This window comes from Cetorhinus maximus, chromosome 2, assembly GCF_964194155.1.
Source record: "Cetorhinus maximus chromosome 2, sCetMax3.hap1.1, whole genome shotgun sequence".
NCBI classification, from domain to species: Eukaryota; Metazoa; Chordata; class Chondrichthyes; order Lamniformes; family Cetorhinidae; genus Cetorhinus; species Cetorhinus maximus.
In genome coordinates, this window is record NC_135880.1 from 47028571 (window position 1) to 47053582 (window position 25012).

The following is a 25012-nucleotide window of genomic DNA, read 5'->3' on the forward strand; positions in this document are numbered from 1 at the left end:
GGGAAGCCTTGTTAGTTCCATGAGGGAGGCCCCACGGAATCAAGTGCTCTTCAGGCACGTAAGTGGCCACTGTTGGGCCTTCTTGCAGCTGAGGTCCCCAGTGGTGCAAGTCCTGCCCACTGAGAACTGCCAGCCAATCAGAGGCTGGCAGCTCCTCATGCTGGCAGTGCCAGGGGGGAGCGGTGGCAGCTGGTGGCCACCAGAGGTCCAGGATCATCAGGGGACCCCAGACCAAAGGTGAGTGAAGGCAGGATGGGGATTGTAGGTTTGGGGAGGGGGATGCAGGAGATTTGGAGGCAAAAGCGGGAAGGTGCCTTTCAGAACCCACCCCCCCAACTTCCTGATGCCAAGTCCCTCGATCGGGCACAGAGTCTGAGACACCACTAAATATTTATTTATTTATTTTTAATTTTTGATATTCTATTTAACGCACAGCGTTTCTGTTAATGCATTTCATTTTCATTGCAGTATGCATTTCCATAAGGCCAGCACTTTGACAACTTCTTTTAAATCAAGAAACACCAATCTCTGAACAAAATAAACCTGTGCAATGGCATGGCAGGATTGGTACACACTATGGGGTATACAGATTTTTTGTTAGATACATAAAATCTCCACTCCATTGGATTTGTAGATATGTGGCTGGGTATTTCTTGAGGCTAGAATGCTGTAGCAATAGGTTCTATGCTCCAAGTCAGGTATTCTTGACACTGAATGGATTTCTTCATCACTTTCTGGGAATCGTTTAATTTTTGTAGCAAGGATTCGAGTGTGTTGTTGACAGCAGTGAGTTCACCGGCCACCTCCGCACATTCTTCGGTGTTTATTTTCCCCGCCATCCTCGTCCAAATATTGATGGACCCAGAAAGAATGGTTGTCAATTAGCTCATTAATGAGCATAATTGACATCCTGCTACTGGCGGCTGGGAATCCCATGTCACACCCTTCCACCCTCTGACTTAATTGGGGAAGGTTTTGCTACCAGCGGAAGACTGATGCTGGGCCTCTCCCATGACTAACTGGGCCCGGGCAAACTAATGAAAGAAATCTTTTTTTCTCCAAAGTTACCACCGAGCAAAAATTGCAGAAGGAAGTATAGTCTTACTGCTATTTCTTGTTACTTTGTGGTACATTAATCTTTAATGGTTACTTTATGAATTAAGTTTCTGGTTATAATTTTATAATCTTGTATATGAACTAATTTCATTGACACAATTTGTATTAAAGATTCCCACCGAGCAAAATCTCAAAATCAAAATTCCTGTAATTTAATCCAGAAGATGTCCCGTTTCCTTTCTTCTACTAATCTGCCACATAATGTGATTCTTTACAGACAGATGGCCCCAGGATGGAATCCTTTGAGACACTATCAGTCATGGAAATAGCAGAACAGTTGACACTCCTTGATCATATTGTTTTCAGAAGCATACCATACGAGTGAGTTTGAATTTGTCTTGAAAAAGTTATTTTGTTGGTAACAATCTATGTCTCAGGACACAAACTTTCCTACATATGCTGACCAACTCCAGAACACAATGCGAATTGAAGCTCTCTGTACCTGAGAGAGATAAATTGAGCTGAAACATGCTTTCGGGATTCTCCTGTCCACTTGTAAAATATTTAAACCTTTATGGAGATCAGCGGCCGTAGAGAAGGTCTCCTTGCGTTGCATTTTTATAGAGAAATTCTCATCGACTTTGGGCTGTGGGGAAGGGGCCAAGATCCTGGAGCAGGTGGCTCTTTATGATAGTTTCGAACTAAGGTACGCAGCATTATCTGCTGGAGTACAAAATTCTCTGTGGCAGTTTTCACTGTAAATTTGTTTCAGTTTATATTTATAAATTCACTTTTCACTTGTATAGGAGGTGATATGGTGGTATTATTTGACGGCTTGTGATATGCCTTGTCTGTTGATAAATGCCAGTAACAACTTTAGACTTTGTGCACTGATAAAGTCCCTGAAGAATCCTACTTTGCACACCATGTATTAGGCTTCGTAGTCTTGAGTATATTAACAGCAATTCTTTATTAACAACTCATAACTATGTACATATATACAGTAGAGGAGACAGGTATGAAGCTGACTCCATCCCAGGGGAGAATTTTCCCCATGTTGGGCGGGCTGGTCGGGAGCGGGCGTGGGTAGGCGCAGAGCCACCCGCGATCAGCTCCGCGTCGTCATTTTATGTTGGCGGACCAATTAAGGTCCGCCCAGCGTGACGCATAGCTGGTAGCACTCAGCGCTCAGCGCAGAGGGAGGAGGGAGAGGCAGGGCATGCGCACGAAAGAGCGCAGAAATCTCCCTGAGGCACAGAGCTGCCGCAGGGAGGTTAAGAACTTATTGAGAATTTTTAATAAAGAAAGTTAAAAATTATTTACACATGTCCCCTCATGTGACAGTGTCACATGAGCTGGGACGTGTTTATGAATTGAACAAAATTTATTTATTTATTTATTTAATAAAACCTTCAGGAAACCTCATCCTGCCCATGGATGAGGTTTCCTGAAAAACGCGAAGGCCGCTTGGGCTCTTCACCTACCGGCCAACTTTAAGGTTGGATGGGCAGTGTTGATTAGTACTTTAATTGGTTTTTAAATGGCCTTAACAGACCTTTGACAGTTCGGCGGGTGCGCAGCTGCCTCTGGAGCGCGCTCGCTGACCGAAAGATCTGAATGACGTGCATGCCCGGGGTGCATGCCCGACATCACCACGTGTCATTTTATCCGTCAGTATGCCAGGCCCGCACCCACACGCTGAACAGAAAACTCTGGCCCAGGTCTTTTCACATCTCTATCCATTTCTAGACTGACCCCAGCTCTGAGTCATGTGCCCTTTTACATCACTGTGTGGGTGGTGCTGTACTCAGTCCCACATTAACCCTGTATATACCAGACCCTTATACTACACCTCCCCCAAGTCTTTATCCCATGGATATTGAGTTACTTTAGTTTACTTCAAGTCTTACATTGTTATAAGTCTTGTGCATTTACCTTATTGTTGCAACCTTAATGCTATTTCAACATTATTGCTATTTCAGTATTAACATTAACAACATTCTCACAGGCTTTTCCCATGGCCTGTTGGGGAATTGCATGAGTATTGGCACAATGCACAATGCACAAACCTGGCAATTTGTGATGGTCTCTTCTATTGCTTAGGAGATACCTGACCACCAGACGGCGGATTGGGCCTGTGCCTTGCACTTAGAGATTCCCAGATGAACCTGGTGTATCTTCAGAAGGGCATTCACCCACAGAGAAGCCCATATGACCAGCGATTCATCATAGACCAGGAGGTCATCTGTGACTGTGAAGTGGCTCTGCTGTTTGAACCATATGTTGGTTGTACCACCACTTGCTCTCTGACAATGCCATCCCTTTGGCAACAGGTGTGGACGTGGGCACATTCTTCATCATGGAACTGCTCTTGGCAGATCTGTTGGAGCCTAGTCGTGCTGGCTGGTGGGTGGGTGGTAGCGGTCTGAGATTAGGCCTCCAGCTCAGCGATGAAGGCGATGTCATATTTGGTCAGAAGTCCCACAGTGGCTTTTGAAAGTGCATCTGCCATTGTCTGATTCTTTCCTTGGACATAGATGGTTTCATATGCTAATCTCTTGCAGTGTAGACGAAACCTCTGGATCCGAGGGGGCATCTTTGCGAGCTCCTTTTTGTTCAACAAGGACACCAGTGTTTTACGGTCTGTCTCAGTTGTGATTTTGATATACATGGATTCCATGTCTGATAGTCCTCTAGAAGCAGAGAAGACAGGTTGCTCTCTGCTGTCCAATTGCTCCTGAAAGAGAACTGCCCCGAGGCCTGTGGGCAAAGCATTGGCCGCTGTGGTGGTGGGCCGGGCCAGAATGTTGGTGGACAGCAACATCTGCTGTTTGCGAGCGAACGCATATTCTTGCTGGGGGTCCCAATACCATGCTTGGTCTTTCTTGAGCAGGTGTCTGAAAGGTTCTGTGACTTGTGCCAAGTGAGGAAAAACTGCGCCAGCTGGTTTACCATCCCGAGGAGATGCAGGAGGTCGGGACGGAGGAAGGGGTGGGGAAGTCGGTGATTGCCTTGGTTTGTGTGTGGGCCGGTGATCGCCTTGGTTTGTGTGTGGGCCGGCGGTCACCTTGGTTTGTGTGTGGGCCAGCAGTCACCTTGGTTTGTGTGTGGGCTGGTGGTCGCCGTGGTTTGTGTGTGGGCCGGCGATCGCCTTGGTTTGTGTGTGGGCCGGCGATCGCCTTGGTTTGTGTGTGGGCCGGTGGTCGCCTTGGTTTGTGTGTGGGCCGGCGATCGCCTTGGTTTGTGTGTGGGTTGGTGATCGCCTTGGTTTGAGCGTGGGTCAGATATCGCCTTGGTTTGAGTGTGGGCCGGTGGTCGCCTTGGTTTGAGTGTGGGTCAGAAATCGCCTTGGTTTGAGTGTGGGCTGGTGGTTGCCTTGGTTTGTGTGTGGGTCAGCGGTTGCCTTGGTTTGTGTGTGGGTCAGCGGTTGCCTTGGTTTGTGTGTGGGCCGGTGGTCGCCTTGGTTTGTGTGTGGGCCGGCGATCGCCTTGGTTTGTGTGTGGGTTGGTGATCGCCTTGGTTTGAGCGTGGGTCAGATATCGCCTTGGTTTGAGTGTGGGCCGGTGGTCGCCTTGGTTTGAGTGTGGGTCAGAAATCGCCTTGGTTTGAGTGTGGGCCGGTGGTTGCCTTGGTTTGTGTGTGGGTCAGCGGTTGCCTTGGTTTGTGTGTGGGTCAGCGGTTGCCTTGGTTTGTGTGTGGGTCAGTGGTTGCCTTGGTTTGTGTGTGGGCCGGCGGTTGCCTTGGTTTGTGTGTGGGCCGGCGGTTGCCTTGGTTTGTGCGTGGGTCGGCAATCGCCTTGGTTTGTGTGTGGGTCAGTGGTTGCCTTGGTTTGTGTGTGGGTCAGTGGTTGCCTTGGTTTGTGTGTGGGCCGGTGGTTGCCTTGGTTTGTGCGTGGGTTGGCAATCGCCTTGGTTTGTGTGTGGGTCAGTGGTTGCCTTGGTTTGTGTGTGGGCCGGCGGTTGCCTTGGTTTGTGTGTGGGTCAGTGGTTGCCTTGGTTTGTGTGTGGGCCGGCGGTTGCCTTGGTTTGTGTGTGGGTCAGTGGTTGCCTTGGTTTGTGTGTGGGTCAGTGGTTGCCTTGGTTTGTGTGTGGGTCAGTGGTTGCCTTGGTTTGTGTGTGGGCCGGCGGTTGCCTTGGTTTGTGTGTGGGCCGGCGGTTGCCTTGGTTTGTGTGTGGGTCAGTGGTTGCCTTGGTTTGTGTGTGGGTCAGTGGTTGCCTTGGTTTGTGTGTGGGCCGGCGGTTGCCTTGGTTTGTGTGTGGGCTGCCGGTTGCCTTGGTTTGTGCGTGGGTCGGCAATCGCCTTGGTTTGTGTGTGGGTCAGTGGTTGCCTTGGTTTGTGTGTGGGTCAGTGGTTGCCTTGGTTTGTGTGTGGGCCGGTGGTTGCCTTGGTTTGTGCGTGGGTCGGCAATCGCCTTGGTTTGTGTGTGGGTCAGTGGTTGCCTTGGTTTGTGTGTGGGCCGGCGGTTGCCTTGGTTTGTGTGTGGGTCAGTGGTTGCCTTGGTTTGTGTGTGGGTCAGTGGTTGCCTTGGTTTGTGTGTGGGCCGGCGGTTGCCTTGGTTTGTGTGTGGGTCAGTGGTTGCCTTGGTTTGTGTGTGGGTCAGTGGTTGCCTTGGTTTGTGTGTGGGCCGGCGGTTGCCTTGGTTTGTGTGTGGGCCGGCGGTTGCCTTGGTTTGTGTGTGGGTCAGTGGTTGCCTTGATATTGTGGGTTCGCTGTGGTTCCTTTGTTGCTGATGATGTGGCCCAGGAACCGGTTAGAGGTTTTGGTAAACTCACATTTATCATTCAGCATCAGCCCTGCCTCTTGCAGCCGCTCCAAGGCTGCTGTGAGCCTCTCGTCATGGTCGCCCACCATGGTCCCGTGAACAGGACAACACCCATGTGGCAAATGACCCCCTGAAGGCCCTGCACAATGTCCGACATTGTGTATTGGAATATCTCAGGTGCTGACATAATCCCAACGGGCAGGCAGTTGAAGCAAAATCTGCCAAAAAGGGGTAATAAATGTGGTTAGGAGCTGGGAGTCCTCATCGAGGGGAAGCTGTCAGAAACCACTGTTAGTGTTTAGTCTAGGAAGTACCGTGCTCCTTGAAAGCTTGGTCAGGCTCTCGCCCACTGAGGACATGGGAAGGATCCCCCAGGCTACGGCCTTGTTAAGCTGTGTGAGATCCACGCAGATGTGGAGAGACCCGTTTGGTTTTTGGTCTCGGACCATCCCCGAGCACCAGGTGGTAGGTTGCTTGACTGGGGAAATGACTCCTTTGTTCACCGTGTCATCCAGCTGTCGCCATACTTCCTTCATGAGGGGGTGAGGGGTCTTTCATGGAGTGAAGAGGCACACCAGCTTGACATCATTCCTGAGTGTGATCCTGTAGGCATTTTTCAGGCAGCCCAGTCCTGTGAAGAGCTTCGGAAACTCTCGACTGTATTTGGAGCCAGGCACTTGCTGGTTGGCTTCACCAACCCAATGCAGGAGGTTAAGCTCGATACAGGCATTGTGGCTTAAAAGAGAGTAATCCTGATTGTGGACCACAAAGGGGGTTGTTTGGATTGTTTTGTTCTTGTACTGCAGAGTGGTCTGCAGGGTGCTCTTTACTGGAAGGTGGAGTCCTCCTGTGCGTGAAGTGCAGTGTCTGTTGTTTGAAGTTTGAGGTCTTTGAGTCATGGTTCCTTGCCTGACAGGACTCTCACGCTGGCTCCTGAATCTAATTTAAAATTTGATCATTTACCAGGATGTCAGCATTCCAAAATGCAGAACCGCATTCTTATCTCACCCGAGAAACATGGCTGTATGTCTTCTGGGTTTTCAGTCTCAACCTCATGAATTACCTTTGGGACGTCTGGGTGGTGCTGGGGTTTTGACGTGCACAGTTTACCAAACTGTCCCTGTCTGTTGCAGTGGAAGCATTGGGCGGTAGTCTCAGGAAGTTCCCCGTGAGGCCACTTCACTCCACAGTGCAAGCAATGTCGCTCAGCTGAGTGGTTCGGGGACCGCTTTCCTTGGCTGGGGTGGTCCCTGTGTTTCTGTGACCTGATATGGTGGACTGAGGGTTGGTTTCTGCTCCAAGTTGTGTTCTCTCCCCTTAGGATGTCCTGTGTTGCTCACGTAACTCAGACAGTCGAACTAGCTGGATTGCCTTGCCTAGGGTAAGATAGCCTCTAGTTTGCAGGTCTGCAAAATTTTTACTGAAGTCTGGAGCAACGCTGTGTCATAAAAATACTTCCTTCCAGGGACTTGATTTCTGTCTCTGGTCTGGGCCATGGCAGAATCCCAGTGGAGCTGGAAGTGTAGCATTATGATCCATCTTAAAGATTTTTAAAAGTGTGGGTACAGTTTTAAGGCATTACAGGCTTCCAAAATGGAGTTGCCATTCACTGCCAAACTATGGATCTTCCCCCGCTTGCCAGATTTTGGTGGTCTTTCTAAAATGGCGGCGGCACGCTTCTGCCTGGAGAAGGGTCTGCAATGGCTGCGTGGGTCAGCTGGCTGCTGACTTAATTTAATCAGCAGTATCGCATTGCGAGTTGGGACATGTAGAAAGCAAACACAGGCTTGCTGTTTAGGAAATCGGACGATTGGGAGGTACACAAATTAGACAAAATTAATTATTAATTTAATTCTCTTTTATCTTTGCCAAACTCAGGAGCCACATGTTGAGACTTGGAGTAGGGGACCGGGATCAGTGAGGGGTTTATTTCAAACGGTGCTTCTGAGCGACTGAATGAATGAAAGGGGGTTTCTCAGGACTGGCTGGTCTGGAATTTAAAAAAAAATCCCACCATTTCTGCTTGCTGAAGTTGGACTTCCATGGGAGATTCAATGGGTTCTTATGCTGGAGGAAAACTTCTACCTTTTTGTTTCCAGGCCCTTCTCTCTCTGGAGCTTTTCCTTTCTGGTGAATTTCCTGTAGCTCCAGCTGGGAGTTTGTTTCAGTTCAGAATCCATTGAAGATGTTCTTTTTCTTAGTCTTTCTGCATTCTTGTGAGGATAAAAGTTTTTGATCCCACCACTGCCACCATGAAGAATCCTGCTTCGGACACCATGAAGAAGACTTCATAGCTTTGAGCATATTGACAGCAAGTCTTTATTAATAACTCATAACTATGTACATACATACAGTGGAGAGCACAAGTGTGGGGCTGACTCCATCCTAGGTCCTGTCACATCTCTGTCCACCTCAGACTACCCCTAGCTCTGGGTCATGTGCCTTCTTACGTCAGTGTGTGGGCAGTACTGTACTCAGCCCCACATTAACCCTGTATGTACCAGACCCTACTACTACAGTCTCCTCTGAACAGCATTCACTTGATTGTGGAAAGGTCAATCCAATGTTGTAGAGGCCACATGTACCTAATGAACACACAGAATTGCAAGGGAAAGCCAATGGTGCAGCATGAGCAGTCTCAATAATTTGAAAATTTTCTTTCAGGGAGTTCCTTGGTCAGGGGTGGATGAAACTTGATAAAAATGAACGGACGCCATACATCATGAAGACGAGCCAGCATTTCAATGACGTAAGTAACTATAGGTATCCATATTTTAAAAAAATGTTTAATTCCAATTATAGATATCGATATGAGATAAAGGGCAAAATGCAAATGTTGAATGTGATATTTTCAATGTTTTTTATCACAATAGATTAGTAACATTGCAATACATTTCTATTTTGCCCAATAGTGTTTTTGTTTTTAATAGGGAAAAATCCTACAGCTATTAAAACCAAAATATTTGGTGCCTCCCTCAAAAATTCTTGACATGAAATTTGAATTTTTATTTCTATCAGTGCCACTTGTATTTGATACCAGATATTTATTATCCAGTTATTTTGTCACCATCTTTTCAAAATATATTTGAGAAAATAAATGGTAGTCCTTCAGAGAGATCTGGAGTAGATATTGTGCTGTTTTAGTAATCCTGTCTCCTCCAACCAGCATGAGACGAGCAGCAATCTTACATTGTCAACTAACAAACAAGCTGTTACTTCATAAGTAAATAATAAATAAGCAAAGCTTTCCTCTGTAGAAGAGATTCTAGGCATGGGTTAGCATGGATGCCACTTTTTATGCAAAATATCAAGGATAGCAGCATCTTTGCACATTCTAATGGGAGGGTGCAGCCCAGATCCAAAGTCATCCGAATTGTGTATAATTTGGAGATTGCAAAATAACCTAATTCAGGGCATTTTAATTAGAAAATCAACACTTCAGGTCATCCTAACCAAATGCATTAAGCTCTCAAATCCATGTTCATCCAAATTTTTATCCTCATACTCTATCAACTGAATCATGAGGAAGGCTCTGGCGATTGTAAGAAACCTATAGGATTTTAGTGTGGGTATCAGGACCTCAACATCGGGTCCACATGGGAGACCTGAACCCACCCATGTTGACAGTGTACCTGCTGGTGCAACCTCCAGGAGGTGGCCTCCTAATTGGCTCTTAAATAGGGTGGACTGCAATGTCAGACTGGCAGCCTCACTGGGAGGGGTGGGCACTGCTGAAGTAGCGAGGAGAGCATTGAGGGTGCTTCAAAAAGGAGCGGCACTCAGCTGCTTGTCTTGAAGTTATAAATTAAAGAGCCCTCAAGCCAGAAGAGCCATCAGGTTGGAAGGGTAACAGCTTCACAGGACTATCAACAGATGGGGCTATGGTCTTTCATCCCTGTGGCCCAGTCATAGGGGCATGGAGACCCTGGTCGGATGGCCCACTGGCCTGCCAATGGGAGGCTGCCTTCATTGAACCTCCAGGCATGGCTGGGGGGCTGTTCCAATGTCTGTAAAATACTGGCCTGGTAAAAAATGGCCCCTAAGCAGAGCCTTAATTGAGTTAATTATCTGTTCACCTCCGTAGAAAGGGCAGCCAACCTTACTTCAAACCTTCCCCTGAAAAAGAACCCCATAAGTGCGAATGTGTGCAGCAGCTTCTGCGTGGCTTCCCTGCCTCCAACCCTGTATCCATGGGGCCTGGGAAATCCAGCCCATAGATCCTGAAATTATGATAAAAGCAAAATACTGCAGATGCTGGAAATCTGAAACAAAAAGAGAAAATGCTGGAAAAACTCAGCAGGTCTAGCAGCATCTGTGGAGAGAGAAAAACAGAGTTAAGGTACAGAGTTAACATTTCATACGGACTTGAAACGTTAACCCTGTTTTTCTCTCTCCACAGATGCTGCTAGACCTGCTGAGTTTTTCCAGCATTTTCTGTTTTTGATCCTGAAATTATGCTCAGGGATAATAATTATACAATTCCTGACTCCATTATTTTCATGGTGGCATTACCCCATTTGTCTTAAATGGGAGAGGATGTCCCAGTGTAATTTCAGAGCCATTTTATGGACCAGAAATTTATAAATTGCTGTAGTTTGACCTGTTAATGACTAACTGGAATTCACTCAGAAATACAGTATCTTTTAATTTTCTTACATTGGCTGGACATATAATTTGGGGATAATTTGTCTGCAGTCATGACACCATTGGTGTCATTTAGTTGTCCTACTGCTTTGCTTTTATTTATTATTTTATCACAGAACACCACAGAAGATTATGATAGTAGTATTATAATAATAGAATTCAAAGATAAATGATCTTGGATACTGCTATAATACAATCAATATTAGGAACCATTGCTTCTGCTAACTTTTTCATGTTATTGGTATTACTGACTTACTGATAAAAATCTATTTTCCTTTCTTATTCCTTTGAAGCTGAAAATCTGTTGTTCTCTGCAATTTTTCCTCCTTGCATTAACAATGTATGAGAGTTGGAGCTCATTACACCATCTCTTTTTCAAACTCATTCCTTCCCTTATTCCTATGACCTTTTGGAACACAGAGCTTAGTTTGGCCCAAGAATGATTTGTCTTTCCTGCTACAGTTTTCACTCTTGACCATATTCGGCATTATCGGTCTTGGCTTTTCATCTGGATTTCACAATAATAAAAACTATCCAACAGCAGGATACAGGAAACATGCTAAAAATAACTTTAAATTATTTTATCAGCAGCACCTTTCCCTTACTTTCTTATCTTGTACAATATCCAGACACAGCATGGCAAATAAAATAGTAGACTAACAAGGCTAGTATCTAGTATAAATGTTAAATAATGACTAATACAAGGGAATTATTTAGAGGCTGTAATCTAATGTCAGGCTTTCTCTTAGGGAGATCTATACCCTTTATTAAATTACAGCCATTGTAATTATTTCCTGCTATCTGCTATACTTTATCTCAATGAGCATCAACACAACCCACTTCCCTTTCGCTATCATTTCTCTTTCAGATGAGTAACCTTGTTGCTTCTCAAATCATGATGCATGCAGATGTTAGTTCACGCACAATTTCCATTGAGAAATGGATAGCAGTGGGCGATGTTTGCCGATGCATGCACAACTACAATGGAGTCCTTGAGATCACGTCAGCGCTGAATAGGAGTGCAATCTACAGGCTGAAGAAAACCTGGGCAAAGGTTTCCAAACAGGTAATGAGCGTCAAGCATGTGGGTTTCTGTGCAAGATCCTGGTACATTACTCACGGTCAGGAAAACAAAGGAACAGAAATAACCATTTTAAAAATTAAATTCCAGGTGTCATACTTATTCCATTCTGTTCCTTTCCCTCAAATTTATCTTAGCAATGACAGAAACTTCCTTGTTAAACAGTAGACAAATGTCCAGGGGAAGAAAGAGAATAAAGCATATATATCTGGGTCTGGCAGCCTCTGTGGAGAGAGAAACAGAGTTATCATTTTGAGTCCATATGACTCTTCTTCAGAGCTGAAGAGAGGTAGAAATGTGACGGGTTTTATTCTGCCTTTATAAATTCAGTTGTGTTCACTCATATATAAAAAAAAATCACTGTCTCCTCCATCATTTCAGATCATCCTGTGCCATTTGCGCCAACTCCAGCATGCTGCCACCACCAAACACATCCTTCCCTCACCCCCCCCCCCAACAGCATTCTATAGGGACCATTCCCTCCGTCACACCTTGGTCCACTCCTCTATCACCCCCAAAACCTCATTCCCTTCCCACGGCACCTCCCAATGCAATTGCAGGAGGTGTGACAGTTGCCCCTTTACCTCCTCCCTCCTCGCTATCCAAAGTGCCAAACACTCCTTCCGGGTGAAGCAACGATTCACTTGCACTTCGTTCAGCTTAGACTACTGTATTCACTGCTCACAATGCAGTCTCCTCTATACTGGGGAGACTAAATTCAGACTGGGTGACTGCTTTGTGGAACACCTTCGGTCTGTCTGCAAGCATGACCCAGACCTTCCTGTCACTTGCCATTTCATTCACCACCTTGCTCACATGCCCACATGTCCGACCTTGGCCTGTTGCAATGTTACAATGAAGCCCAACGCAAACTGGAGGAACAGCAACTCATCTTGTGAATAGGCACTTTACAGCATTCTAGATTTAACATTGAGTTCAACAACTTCAGACCATGAACTCTATCCTCCATTTTGATATTTTTTCTCAACCCCTCCCTCCATAGAGCTAGTCTGTTACTTGTTCATATGTTTTGCTTTCAGAGAGAACTGACTCGTGTTCTGCTGTTAACACATTCTATTATCTGACTATTATGCCACTATTAGCACCTGCCTTAGTCTTTAACATTATCATTGCCACTCCCTTTGTCTTGTGTCCATGACATTTTTGTCAAATCTCTCCTGAGCTTCCACCTATCCCTGACCTTCTATTTTGCTCCACATACTCCAACCCCTCTCTTCAACAGTATAAAACCCATCACATTTCTACCTCTCTTCAGTTCTGAAGAAGAGTCATACAGACTCGAAACATTAACTCTGTTCCTCTCTCCACAGATGCTGCCAGACTTGCTGAGTTTTTCCAGCATTTTCTGTTTTTATTACCGATTTCCAGCATCTGTAGTATTTTGCTTTTATCATATATATCTGAGGTTTGACTCTCAGACTCCTAGACGTTTACAGCACAGGAGGAAGCCATTCGGCCCATCATGTCCACGCCAGTCAACAAAGATCTGACTACAGACTGTGATTTTTTAAAATATGAATGGACACAACTAAATTTATAAAATTAATGTAGCCCAAGGAATGGGGCGGGTTTTACTATTCATATTCCTAGCGCAAATCTATAAACAAAAGGGTAGAATTTTATCACTCCTCCCGGTCACAGGCTTGGGATGGTTGGGGGGGGTAGTAAAATGGCAGGAAACCACATCAAAGCAGAACCCTGTTGGCTTCCTGCCACCAGGCAAGTTTTCAAGGGGCTGTTAAGTAGACAATTGTCTGCAATTTTTGAGGCGTATTGTATTTTCAATTTTAATGGGGGCACATGAGACAGAGCATCAGTAGCTCGCCAGCCAAAAGGAGGCGAGAGTTCGTCGGCAGGTGCGTGTTGGCTGGAGGCGGAAGCCATTGAGAGCGGCTGTGTTTTCAAATAGTCGTGGTGAGATTGTCAGTCAGGGGAGTGAAAAATTGGAAGGATTGAAGTGTGGGAGGGGGCACAATTATAGAAGGGGCTCTCCCAGGGTCCACTTCATTTAGTGCAGGCAGCATTAGGGATTGAGAGCATTTGAGCCTTGAGGGCTCCAATTCCCAATGGGTGATATGCATTCTAAATTTGAGACAGGGGGTGAGACAGATTTAGCTACATAGAGTGGGTTGTTACAGCCAGAGAAGCATCAGGGGATGAGGGGACACAGACGAGGAAGGCGCACAGGGCCAAGAAGGCGGGCTAATGTTCGTAGAAGGCGCTACCCAGCTGAAAGTGTTTACAGAGGCTTTGCTTCATATTGGTGCACCAGTGTCTGTGAAGACAGTGGGCAGGATCATCCCAGATTTGCACTGTGGAAATGTTCTACCCACCGGACACAATGGGAGCTTTTCACGCCGTATCGTCCAAAACCCACCTCGTTAATCATGCATTCCCAGGAAGCATTCCGTTTCGATGGAGGACAGGCTCTGATTTGCCTGCCACGCCGCTTCATCACGCCGGGCACCATATTTAAAGTGTAGCCGCGCAAGCACCCCTCAGTGCTTCCAGCCCAGGATTGCTGCACAGAAGACATGGCCCCAAAAGGCAAGAAGACTGCAGTACCCCCCCGGTTTAGTAACACGTCCCTTGAGGGCCATTTGGACACCGTGGAGGCCCGCCGTGATGTCCCCTACCCCCACTTTGGCCGCAGGAGGGGCAGCAACATTACCGCTCTGGCTTGGTAGGCGATGGCAGTGGTGATCAGTGCCAATGCTGCACAGAAGATGTTGGCCATCCAATGCAGATAGAGGATGAATGGTCTCATCCATGCTGCCAGGGTAAGGCAACCATCTCATCACTCTAAACTCACACTCACAAGCCCATCACACATTTGCTAGCATCTCACTCACTGTGAGCTCAAGGGACATCACAACTCACTCTCTCACACACACCCTCACATGTCCATCTGGCCTCACCTCCTCTGGAGACTGCCTCCTCAGCCCTCACCCTCTTGAGGCCACTTGCACAGATCAACATGTGCCCCTACACACACCCTGGGATAACCCCCTTCCCCAGTACAGCTCTCGTCCTCTGCCTCTTCCCTTGCCTGAGGCCACTTCTCCCCCTTCCCCAAGCAAGCAATAGCCCTGCAGCCATTGAAAAGCCACCCTCACCTTATATAGCTGGTCTAGTAGGTAGAGACCTGCCCATGAGCCCCCCTAAAGTGATGTGATGCTGTCTGCAAAGCCTGGCGTTGATGACCGTGAGCATTACCTGAAGCAAGGTAGGCAAACAAACCTCGAAATCCTGAGTGAAGTGCAGCTCACCAGGTGCACATTGCTTATGTACAATTGTGAAACACGTTGGCCTGCAATCACACTGATGTGCTTGGAAGATCCAGCGTTGGGGTGATGATTCTGGCGAGCTGGGCTTATAATGATGTGCTGATATATTACAATGAAGTTCTCGATGTCCAACAGAAAGAAAAGCAGTCTGCCATTGACGGACAGAGTGGACGATTGCAAACTGGTTTCACAACATCGTGAAGCAGATTTTTGGCCTTCTTGCCATATTGTCCGCTCACGCCACCAAACACACCCACTGCCAACGGGCATAGAGAAATCCGCCCAATGTCTCTCAAGGCAGAGGGTCACAGAGATGTATGGAATGCTGGAGGAGGAGTTGGGGGTCAATGGGATGTGTTGGTCATCAAGGCTACCAATGGCCTGAGTTGGTGAAGGTGACTGGGGCACTTAAATTTTACACTTTAAAATCACCTGGAGATATCTGTGGCATTTCCCAATCAGTGGCTGATTGTGGCATCAAGCAAGTGACAGATGACATGTACAGAGGGCAGGGCAAAACATAAGGTATTGCACCAAACAGCCCCAGTCAGGCTAAGAGGGCGACAGGATTCAGAACCATATCCGGATTCCTTCAGGTACAGGCAGCGATTGACTGCACGCATACGGTCAACATGTCTCCAACAGAGCAGCCAGGTGCCTTCATGACTGGAAGGGGTTCCACTGATTGAACATTCAATTAGTCTGTGACCAGTGCAAAAGGATCTTGCAGGTGTATGCAAGGTGTCCGGGAAGCTGCCATGGCTCGTACATCCTGAAGCAGTCCCAGCTGTTCAGGCCGTCTGAATGCCTTTGTGAATGGATACTGGGGGATGCACTGAAGACATGACTGCTTATCCCTGTGCATAACCCCAATATAGAGGTAGAGGACACATACAACTGCTACCACATGACTACAAGGGCAACCGTTGTACAGACCATTGCCCTTCTGAAAATCAGATGCCTGGATAGACCTAGGGGAGCCCTGCAATACCCATCAAGGGTCTCACATTGGGGTGATATGCTGTGCTCTGGCAACCTGGCACTGCAGAGGGAAGTAACATAGAAGAATGACGGCCACATTGAGCACGCCGCCTCCTCTGACGAGAAGAATGTGTTGGAGAAGCTTCGAGACCAGGCGGGCAATAGAAATGCACCTGCAGGACCGATGTCTATGAGCATCAACATGTGTGCCAGAGAGACACAAGACTCACTCTTAAGCATATGTTTCTCCTGAGATTCTGTTAAACACCCCTGGAAATGATTCACTCTTCTCCCTAATGTAGTCTTGCTGGCCTCCTGTTAAACCCCATAACCATCTCACTGGCCCCTGTCATTACATCACTTCAAGGGCTACATTCACCACTGGCCCTCATTCTGCACATAACTTTTCAGACCCTCCATTTCAAGTGCTCATCAGCTGGTGACAGCCACTGGTGCAGGAATGAACAGATGAACAATTATATAGTGCATTACAAGCCCTTTAAAGTGGAACATACAACTAACCCTTTGGCATTCAGCATTACACATCACCCAGTGAGACTCAAGAGCAATCTAGGTGGATTTTTTTTTATTACTAATTCATTCATGGGATGCGGGTGTTGTTGGCTAGGCTAGCATTTATCCCATTCCTAAATGCCCTTGTTCAGAGGGCATTTAAGAGTCAACCACATTGCTGTGGGTCTGGAGTCACATATAGGCCAGACCAGGGAAGGACTGCAGATTTCTTTCCCTAAAGGCCATTAGTGAACCAGATGGGTTTTTATGACAGTCGACAATGGTTTTATGGTCATTGTTTGACTTTTAAATTCCAGGTTTTTTATTGAATTCAAATTCCACCATCTGCTGTGGTGGGATTCGAACCCCAGTCCCCAGAACATTACCCTGGATCTCTGGAATTCTAATACAGTGACAATACTAGGAGTCTGGAAGGAGAAAGCTCATGGCTTAGACTGTGTAATACCTGTAGACTTGTACATCTGTAAATTGTTATGTTCATACAATAAACAGTTATTGTTCAGACATATCTATGTCTCTGCAACAGTTCCTTAGCCAGTCACAAGTAACATGCAACAACCACCTCCAGTTCTCCTCTACTCCCTGGCAATGTAAGCACAATTCTCCTGCAACAGCACTGTCATTGGCCTCCACTAGGCCCATGGCACTTGTCAGCCTATGCCAGTTTCCATGTTGAGCATTGTGCCACTGGGAAGCCTGCTGTAAGCAGCCATTCAGTCTTGGCAATGCAGAGATCACCTCTGACTGACCATGGGCCTCCTGTGTGAAGCTGTTCTGTGTCTCACTGTGGATGCTGGCACCTGGTCATGTCTGATACATGAGTTTGCCACCTGGGTTTCCGTTTATGACCTGCAGGGATGCAAGCTTGCTATTATGAATGCTACTCACCTTGCCCGATATACCAGGTCAATGAAATACTTGCAGCACTGTGCTCATGTTCGTGTGACCATCCCATGCCTGCTGACTTCCTTGCCCACCTCCAGTCATGCCTTTGTCATGAGACTTGCAGTCCACCTCCTCCCATCCACTGGAAACAGCACCTCCCTGGGTTTCCTCACAGTGTGCAGGAGCACCTCCAGGGAGGCATCACTGAGTCTTGGTGCTACACTTCCTCTGACTCCAGCCTTTAGGAAGGCTGCTTATTTATCTTTAAATATGGCACCTGCCTTTGAACTGCTGGATCTGATTCCTGCTCCCCACCTGTTATTGGCCAGCACCCCCGCCTGCCAGACTTTAATTGGCTGCAGTCAGCAAAATCCCCATGGGTGTCCGGCCACCTGACCCTGCGGCCGTATGATCTGTATTAAGCCCGTTGTTGGGATTTCCTCCCTTTGGGTAAACTCAGCCCAGAGTATCTGCAGGATTTTCCATCCATGGGCCTACTGATCTCCACATCTGAATTTCCATAGTGCACTTCTAGTAAGAAAAACCCCAACATTGTGCATCCGTTTATGGATCCTGATAAATTAGCTTAATATTCTAGTTTTAATTAGCTAGATAAGAAAAATTCTAACTCTACATTAAAGGCACTATAATAATGAATCTCATTACCTGATGTATTGGTGAGCTGTGCTGACCAGAAACGCTCAGATATTGTCCTCAGTTGTTCTGCATTGTAAATCATGTTAGCATTTGGGATAATGCACTGGCCTTAGAGTCCTTGCGCTAAAGGAGACAAAAAACTATCACATGATTTGCCACTGATCCGTTTTGGTAATTTCCCATTTAAATTCTTAATGCTGTCTTTCTAATTTGCCATAGACAGAATTAGATTTGAAGACTGGGTATTATTGACTGTATAGTTTGTTTTTGTATCATTCAAGTATGTATATCATGTGATCTGTTTTTATTAATTGGTAACATTTTAAATGTGATTTTTTAATTATTATGATGTCATTTGTTTTAGACAAAAGCACAAATGGACAAGCTCCAGAAAACCGTCTCATCAGAAGGAAGATTTAAAAATTTAAGAGAAACATTGAAAAAGTTAGTTTTGCTTGAGTTGCTGGGTCTGTATAATAAACATCAGCGAATTTCCGCACGTATTTTTCAATATTAATGGGTCTTTGGGGCATTTGTTATGTCTCAGTCCTTAACAACTAAGCACTCACAGCCTATTAAGCTTTAATAAAGCAACTTCCCTCACATGAAACCTTAGCTTAGCTGCCACCATTCCCTTAATAAGTGCATAGAAAGCATTAAATTTGCCTACTCCAAAGGTATTTGGTTGTTTGAACCACTTTGAAATGTTCCGACAAGTTAATGAAAAGCATTACATGAACACCTTTTTGTTTCTTTTTCTAAATGCATACAGTTCAGTAACATACTGTATAAGTTGTGATAAAGTGAGCCCTCAAAAGGGGTTAACAGATGTGTTATGCTAATGTATGACGTAGATGATGATGTACTACTGACATCAGTCAGGCATGTGTTAGACTCTCTCTGAGAGAGAGAGAAAGTAGTTGGAACACCATGCCTAGGAGCAGCATGCCTACTCTGTAACTTGTTTAGGTGTAATACCAATAAACAAATGTTATGCAGATACCAGAGTGTGACTACAGTCTGTCCAGTAATCAAGTACCATGCCTAGAGTCCATAGATATGAAGGACCATCCCAGAACAGGGCACAGTATGGTATAATGTATCTAAGTTGCAGAATTCTCCACAAACTCACTGCCTGAACTCAATTATGGATACTGAGAGTAGATGCACTGCAGAGGCCAGTCACTTCTAAAAAATGAGGTATGGAATATCAGAGCATTAACCAACTTAAGAGTATTGAGGGCGTTATTGTTCACTTACAGAGAACTTTCCTCCCGTAAAGGCGTGAAACTTGTAAGAGTTGGTGTTCAAAAGTGCTTGTACAAGGAATGCAGAAAGTTAGCGTGCAGATGCAGCAAGCAATTAGGAAGGCAAATGGCATGTTGGCCTTTATTGCAAGGGGATTGGAGCGCAAGAATAAAGAAGTCTTGCTGCTATTGTACAGGGTTTTGGTGAAACTACATCTGGAATACTATGTGCGGTTTTGGCCTCCACGTGTAAGAAAGGATATATTTGCATTGGATGCAGCATAGTGAAGGTTCACAAGATTGGCCCCTGGGATGAAGGGATATCCTATGATGATAGGCTAAGTAAATTGGGCTTATATTCTCTGGGGTTTAGAAGAACGAGAGGAGATCTCATTGAAAGCTATAAAATTCTGACGGGGCATGATAGGGTGGCTGCTGAGAGATTGTTTCTGCTGGTTGGGGAGTCTAAAACACAGGGGCACAATCTCAGGATAAGTGGTCAATCATTTAGGACTGAGATGAAGAGAAATTACTTCACTCAAATGGTTGTGAATCTTTGAAAAACTCTACCCCAGAGGGTTGTGGATGCTCCACTCTTGAATACGTTTAAGGCCAGGATAGATAGGTTTTTGGTATTTCAGGGAATTAAGGAATATGGGGAGTGGACGGGAAAATGGAGTTGAAGCCCAATATCGGCCATCATCATGTTGAATGACAGAGCAGGTTCGATGGGCCACATCGCCTACTCTTGCTCCTATTTCGTGTGTGCACAGTTGTAGGACAGGACAAGGTTACATAGATACGGACAGCTGAGTCACTTTATCACAACTTACACGGTGGCCAGGATTTTCTGGTCCCGCCAGCAGTGGGCATCATCATGGGTGGCATGGGAAAATTTGGAGACATTTCTCCACCCGTGACGATGCCCGCCTCTGGCAGGACTGGAAAATCCTAGCCGGTATGTTGCTGAATTGAATGCAATTACGAAAAGAAACAAAAAGGTTTTTGGGTTCATATAGTGCTTTTTATTACCTTAGGAGGTTTCATAGATAGGGAGAGCTGAGGGATTTGAACACAAAGATGAGAATTTTAAAATTGAGGCCTTACTGGCCTGAGAGGTCTATAGGCCAGTAAGCACAGGAATGATGGATCAATGCAACTTAGTATGAGTGAGGATACGGAGAGCAGAGCTTTGGAGGGCTGTTGGAAAATGTTCACGTGCGAATGACACTTAAAGATAGATTTGGATTCAGCTATGATGCCACATATGGCCAAATCGCCTGGCAATACTTCTGACTGCGTTCACACATGCAAGGCTAACCACTTTTGTCAAATAATTGAAAACTTCTGCCTCTATGGAGAGCATGAGTTAATGCCTTTAGGAGAAGTGAGGAGTGAAATGTAAAGTGGGGACAGCTTTGGAGGACAGCACTGATCAAAAACCTATAGCCCATTCTGTATAGTTGAAGATGCAAAAAATATTCATGGGTTTAGCATTCTTGAAGTTTTTATTTTACTCTCTTTGTTTGGTGAGCTGCTACTTCCAACTTTATTTTCAAACGCTAAATTGAAGCTGGGAACAAAGCAAGCAACTTTCTCAGACACCGTTTGAATTATTGTACTGCAACCTGAATATTAATTAGGCATATGCCCTCATACAGACATTGAAAATACAATTTAAATATGTGATGTATCCTGAGAGCAATCTGCTTAAGCGCCCATCTTATAAAAAGGAGCTTCTCTGTTTAATTAGATTACACGATATTGCTATATGCTTAAATTAATGATAGCCATTAAATTTTAACCCTTTTTCTTCCCTCACAGTTGTAATCCACCCTGTGTTCCATATCTCGGGATGTATTTGACTGATCTAGCATTTATAGAAGAGGGTACACCAAATTTTACCGAAGAAGGGCTTGTAAACTTTTCCAAAATGAGAATGGTGAGTAGAGTCTATGATACAAGATCTTGGCCATTTTGCTTTCAGAAAAAGTAACCTAGTGTCTAGACAGTGATGGAGATGCATGGCAGAGTGTCAATGGGTGACATAACAATTTGTTGACAACTGCTGATCACAACATTAGTAACGGCACATTAACTCGTTTGTATGAAATTCCTTTGTTCTTTAGCTTCAGTAAATTACCTGGGAATTTCTGGACCAGGTAAGTGCCAGTCTAAGTGTGGCAACGTGGAGTCTGACCCATCTTCCCTCAAGGCCAGGAAAGTGCCGCAAACTTTGCGGGCAAAGTCATTCACATAATCAGGGTAGGTTGTCTGGGACAGAGCAATTTACATAGGCCAGGGTAGGCTGCCAAGACTTTTAAATGTGCATTAGCTTCAGCTGTCCTGTCCTTAAAATGTTTTGCTCTTTTAAGGCTGAGGGGAGACCTCCTGAGGCCCAAATTGGTGAAGAATTTTTTTATAGTCTTCGGCTGCCAGCGGAGCAACTCCAACTTGTTAAAGATTGATGCATCGATTCAAACACAAAAGGGCCGTAGAGATGTGTGTGACAATCATACACAAATTTCTCTCCTTGACATCACAGGACAATCCTTGCTATGATTATGCTAAATCATTGCATCAAGCACATAGCTGAGAAGCTTTTGCTGAACAAAGTGGAAAAGGCAGTGGTTTTACCGATGTGATCTTCATTACCTTTATCAGGAAAAGCACTGATAAGAAAAACTGGATCTTTACTATGACTCTCAAGTGTTTTGCCACTCTTGAAAGTTCACTTCCTGTAGCCAAAGAAAAATTTTGCTGCTGTAAATCACAACTTTGTTTGCAAATATTGATTTGTGGACTTAAGGATAGGAAGTGTGTATCCTGTTTTGGCTCTTTTTAATTAAAAAATGTGACTGATAACTGAATTCTTTTACCTAGATATCACATATTATCAGGGAGGTGCGACAGTTCCAACAAACCCCATACAGAATAGATCATCAACCAAAGGTAACCTTGTGTGTATTATCTATTTTCCATACCATTTTAAATTTTGTGACCAAATTGGATTTCATTGGATTCTAGATGATTCAACTGCTAGTCTGAGAATCACATTTAGATCAGAATTCAGTTTTGGACTGTATGTATTGCATCAAACTTCAGAGGCTGATTCCTAGCCTGCATGTAACTGTGTTAACAATATTTTAAGTAACCTTGTGTTGATGTGCACAGTCGCAAGTTGTCCATTTTAGACAAGAATGCTGAAAAGACATAGGGCAGGATTTTTAGTTCAGCGGGCGCTCGTGATCGGCAGGCCTGTGAGTGGCCGGGGAACAGACCCCCAACCGCAACCGGCCCCCCACCGCGATTTCATGCTGGCTGGTCAATTAATGGTCAGTCAGCGTGAAAAGCGCACTGAAAAACTCAGCGCTGTTGGGCTGGGGGCGGGAGGAGGGTGAACGCTGAAGTCAGCACGGGCGTGGGGGGAATGCGGAATGAAAGCTCCCTGAGAGAAGAGAGCTGCCTCAGGGAGCTGAAGAATTTAAATGCAATAAAAACAGAATTTAAAATCCAGAAAAAATGCCCACACATCAGAATCAATCATCTGAACATACACAAGATGAAAATTCTGTACATACATTTTATTTATTTTTATTTGATAATGGAAAACTCAACCCCGCCCATGGATGCGGTTTCCTGAAAAACGCAACGGCTGCCTGGCCTCTTTGCCCGCCTGCCAACCATGACTTTGGAAGGGCAATGAAAAATCTCCGTTAATTGCAACTTTAGTGGCCTTAGTAGGCTTCTTAATTGTCAGCAGGCATACTTCCGACTCTTGCGTGCACCTGCCGACCGAAATATCACGCGAGTGCACAATGGCGTCGGGATGCTTGCCCAACGTCATCACACGCTATTTCATGCTCAAGCAGGTTGGGCACACGCCTCCACGCTAAGCGAAAAATTCTGCCCATTGAGACTTCTTCACAGTTCAAAGGGTGGATCACCTCATAATAACCCCATTTCAACTTCAAATGGCTGATTGGACAGCAGTGTCAATTTACATGTGTAGCTAGAAGCATATTGGATTTATGATTTAGTGCAATGTAACTGCTGGACTGCAGTTGACAACCCTCCCAAAACATCAGGTCACCTACAAGAATAAGGCTTAGTGAAGATGGAAGTTGATACAAGAGCGTGATTTTGTTGCTGTATTCTCAGATTTTCACTTTTATAGATGAGTGTTTGGTAGAAACACCTTAGATGCGTTCACTAATATGACATTAAGAGTACCAATGTACTAGATTTAACTTGCTCTTTTAAACAGCAGCATCGACCCATATTCTGAGAGTTTTGTTATTCTGGCAGTGCTATTAATAATAGCCAAGACTATTAAAGCAGGCTGTGTGATGAAAAAGTGCTGAAGAAATTTGTGTATAATTTTAGGAACATGATAAAATGAATGGTGCAAATCCACTTGAAAGCTGCAGTTTCCCCACACCTGTCTAGCTCTTAAGTCTCTGATTGTTTATGTCCCAGTGCCATCAATAGTCCGGTCTGTTTCTTCGAGCACTAATTACATTTAAATAGGCTGTTCAGTGAAATACAATATAGCCACAGTACAATTGTTCTTTGAATTAATATTTTTCACATTTACCTCCTTGCTGTTGTAGGTCATTCAATACTTACTTGACAAATCAATTATTATGGATGAAGATACACTGTATGAGCTGTCCTTAAAAATTGAACCTAGGCTCCCTGCATGAGAGCCAGCATTTTTGTGGCTGCAAAGATTCAGCGGCTTAGTATGACAACCCAGAGTGTACATGGCATGCCGCATGGAGTGTGACTTATCTACCCAGGAAAAATGTGAGCGTGAGTTTTCCTAAGGGAAAGATGGAGCCTTACAGGAAGATTGTCTGCCTATCGCACGTTGGAAGATGATGAACTTCTGCTTGGGGTGAAAGTTAAGGCCATTCATATCCAGAAAACTTGACATTATGAGAAGAACATAACTTCTGCAGATTGGAAAAATATGAAAAGCAGTCAAAATGAAAGTCATTATTTATAAAATTAAAAAAAAAACACGTTATAGTGTGCACAACAAATGGCAAGCATTGAGGTAACTGTGTTCATCTGGAAGCCTGGACATACAATGTGACGCAAATTATTTTCTTCCTAGGAGCTATTTTAGTAGCAAGTGGCTTGACTGGTTGTTGGGTAGGCTTTTGCTTATCACACTTGTGTGGTCCAGAGGTGCTGTGTTACCTGTCAATCTACGAGACATGAAAACTGAAGGGTTTTCAAAACCTCTCAGAGAAATTTATTCCTAAGTAACATCCTGGAAGAATGTAATGTTGAGTATCACAGAGCAAAGTGTGAGGTGATGGCGAAATGCCACTGCAGGTTCTTAGTGGCTTAAAGAAATGAGCTCTTCAAACTTGAGTTGAAAAGGTTCAGATATCAGTGTGAAAAGAGTGCACAATTCTAATGGCATGAGCTTTAAAAACATCAGCTTACTGTAACTTTGCAGCTTTGTTGCACACATGAAACCATTCATGAAATTACAAGTAATCCTAAAATAGTGATTTAAGGGTATCACCATTTTTCTATACTTTAACAGGCCTCAGCTTTGTATGTTGTAATGTATTCTGGAATGTCCCATAGTGACTTTCTAAGTGGAATGTTGAATGTTTTTATATCCGCTGATATTTAATCACACCATGTTTTAGTTGCGCTAAGTATTGTGTTGTACTGCTTGTTTATGCTTTCCTACGTCTGAAGTCTTAAAAACTCTCCAGAAATCTAGAATCAAAGCTGCCACAGACAAGGAGCAGATCTATGTGAATAATAAACTACTGATGATTTTAATAAGATTTCAAAACATGTTCCTGAAAACTATCGTTATTTGATATTC

The 25012-nt window shown here is 44.9% G+C and overlaps 1 protein-coding gene across 1 annotated transcript in view; it reads left to right on the forward strand.

Moving 5' to 3' along the window:
- Positions 1 to 24971, forward strand: part of rasgrf2b (Ras protein-specific guanine nucleotide-releasing factor 2b) — a 266898-nt gene extending 241927 nt beyond the window's left edge. The window contains exons 20-26 of the mRNA XM_078564491.1: positions 1334 to 1437; positions 8483 to 8567; positions 11331 to 11528; positions 18273 to 18352; positions 20980 to 21097; positions 22039 to 22107; positions 23769 to 24971. Of these exons, the coding sequence (XP_078420617.1) occupies positions 1334 to 1437; positions 8483 to 8567; positions 11331 to 11528; positions 18273 to 18352; positions 20980 to 21097; positions 22039 to 22107; positions 23769 to 23861 (747 nt within the window). The 3' untranslated portion in view covers positions 23862 to 24971. The remainder of the gene's footprint in view (positions 1 to 1333; positions 1438 to 8482; positions 8568 to 11330; positions 11529 to 18272; positions 18353 to 20979; positions 21098 to 22038; positions 22108 to 23768) is intronic.
- The last annotated feature ends 41 nt before the right edge of the window (positions 24972 to 25012 follow it).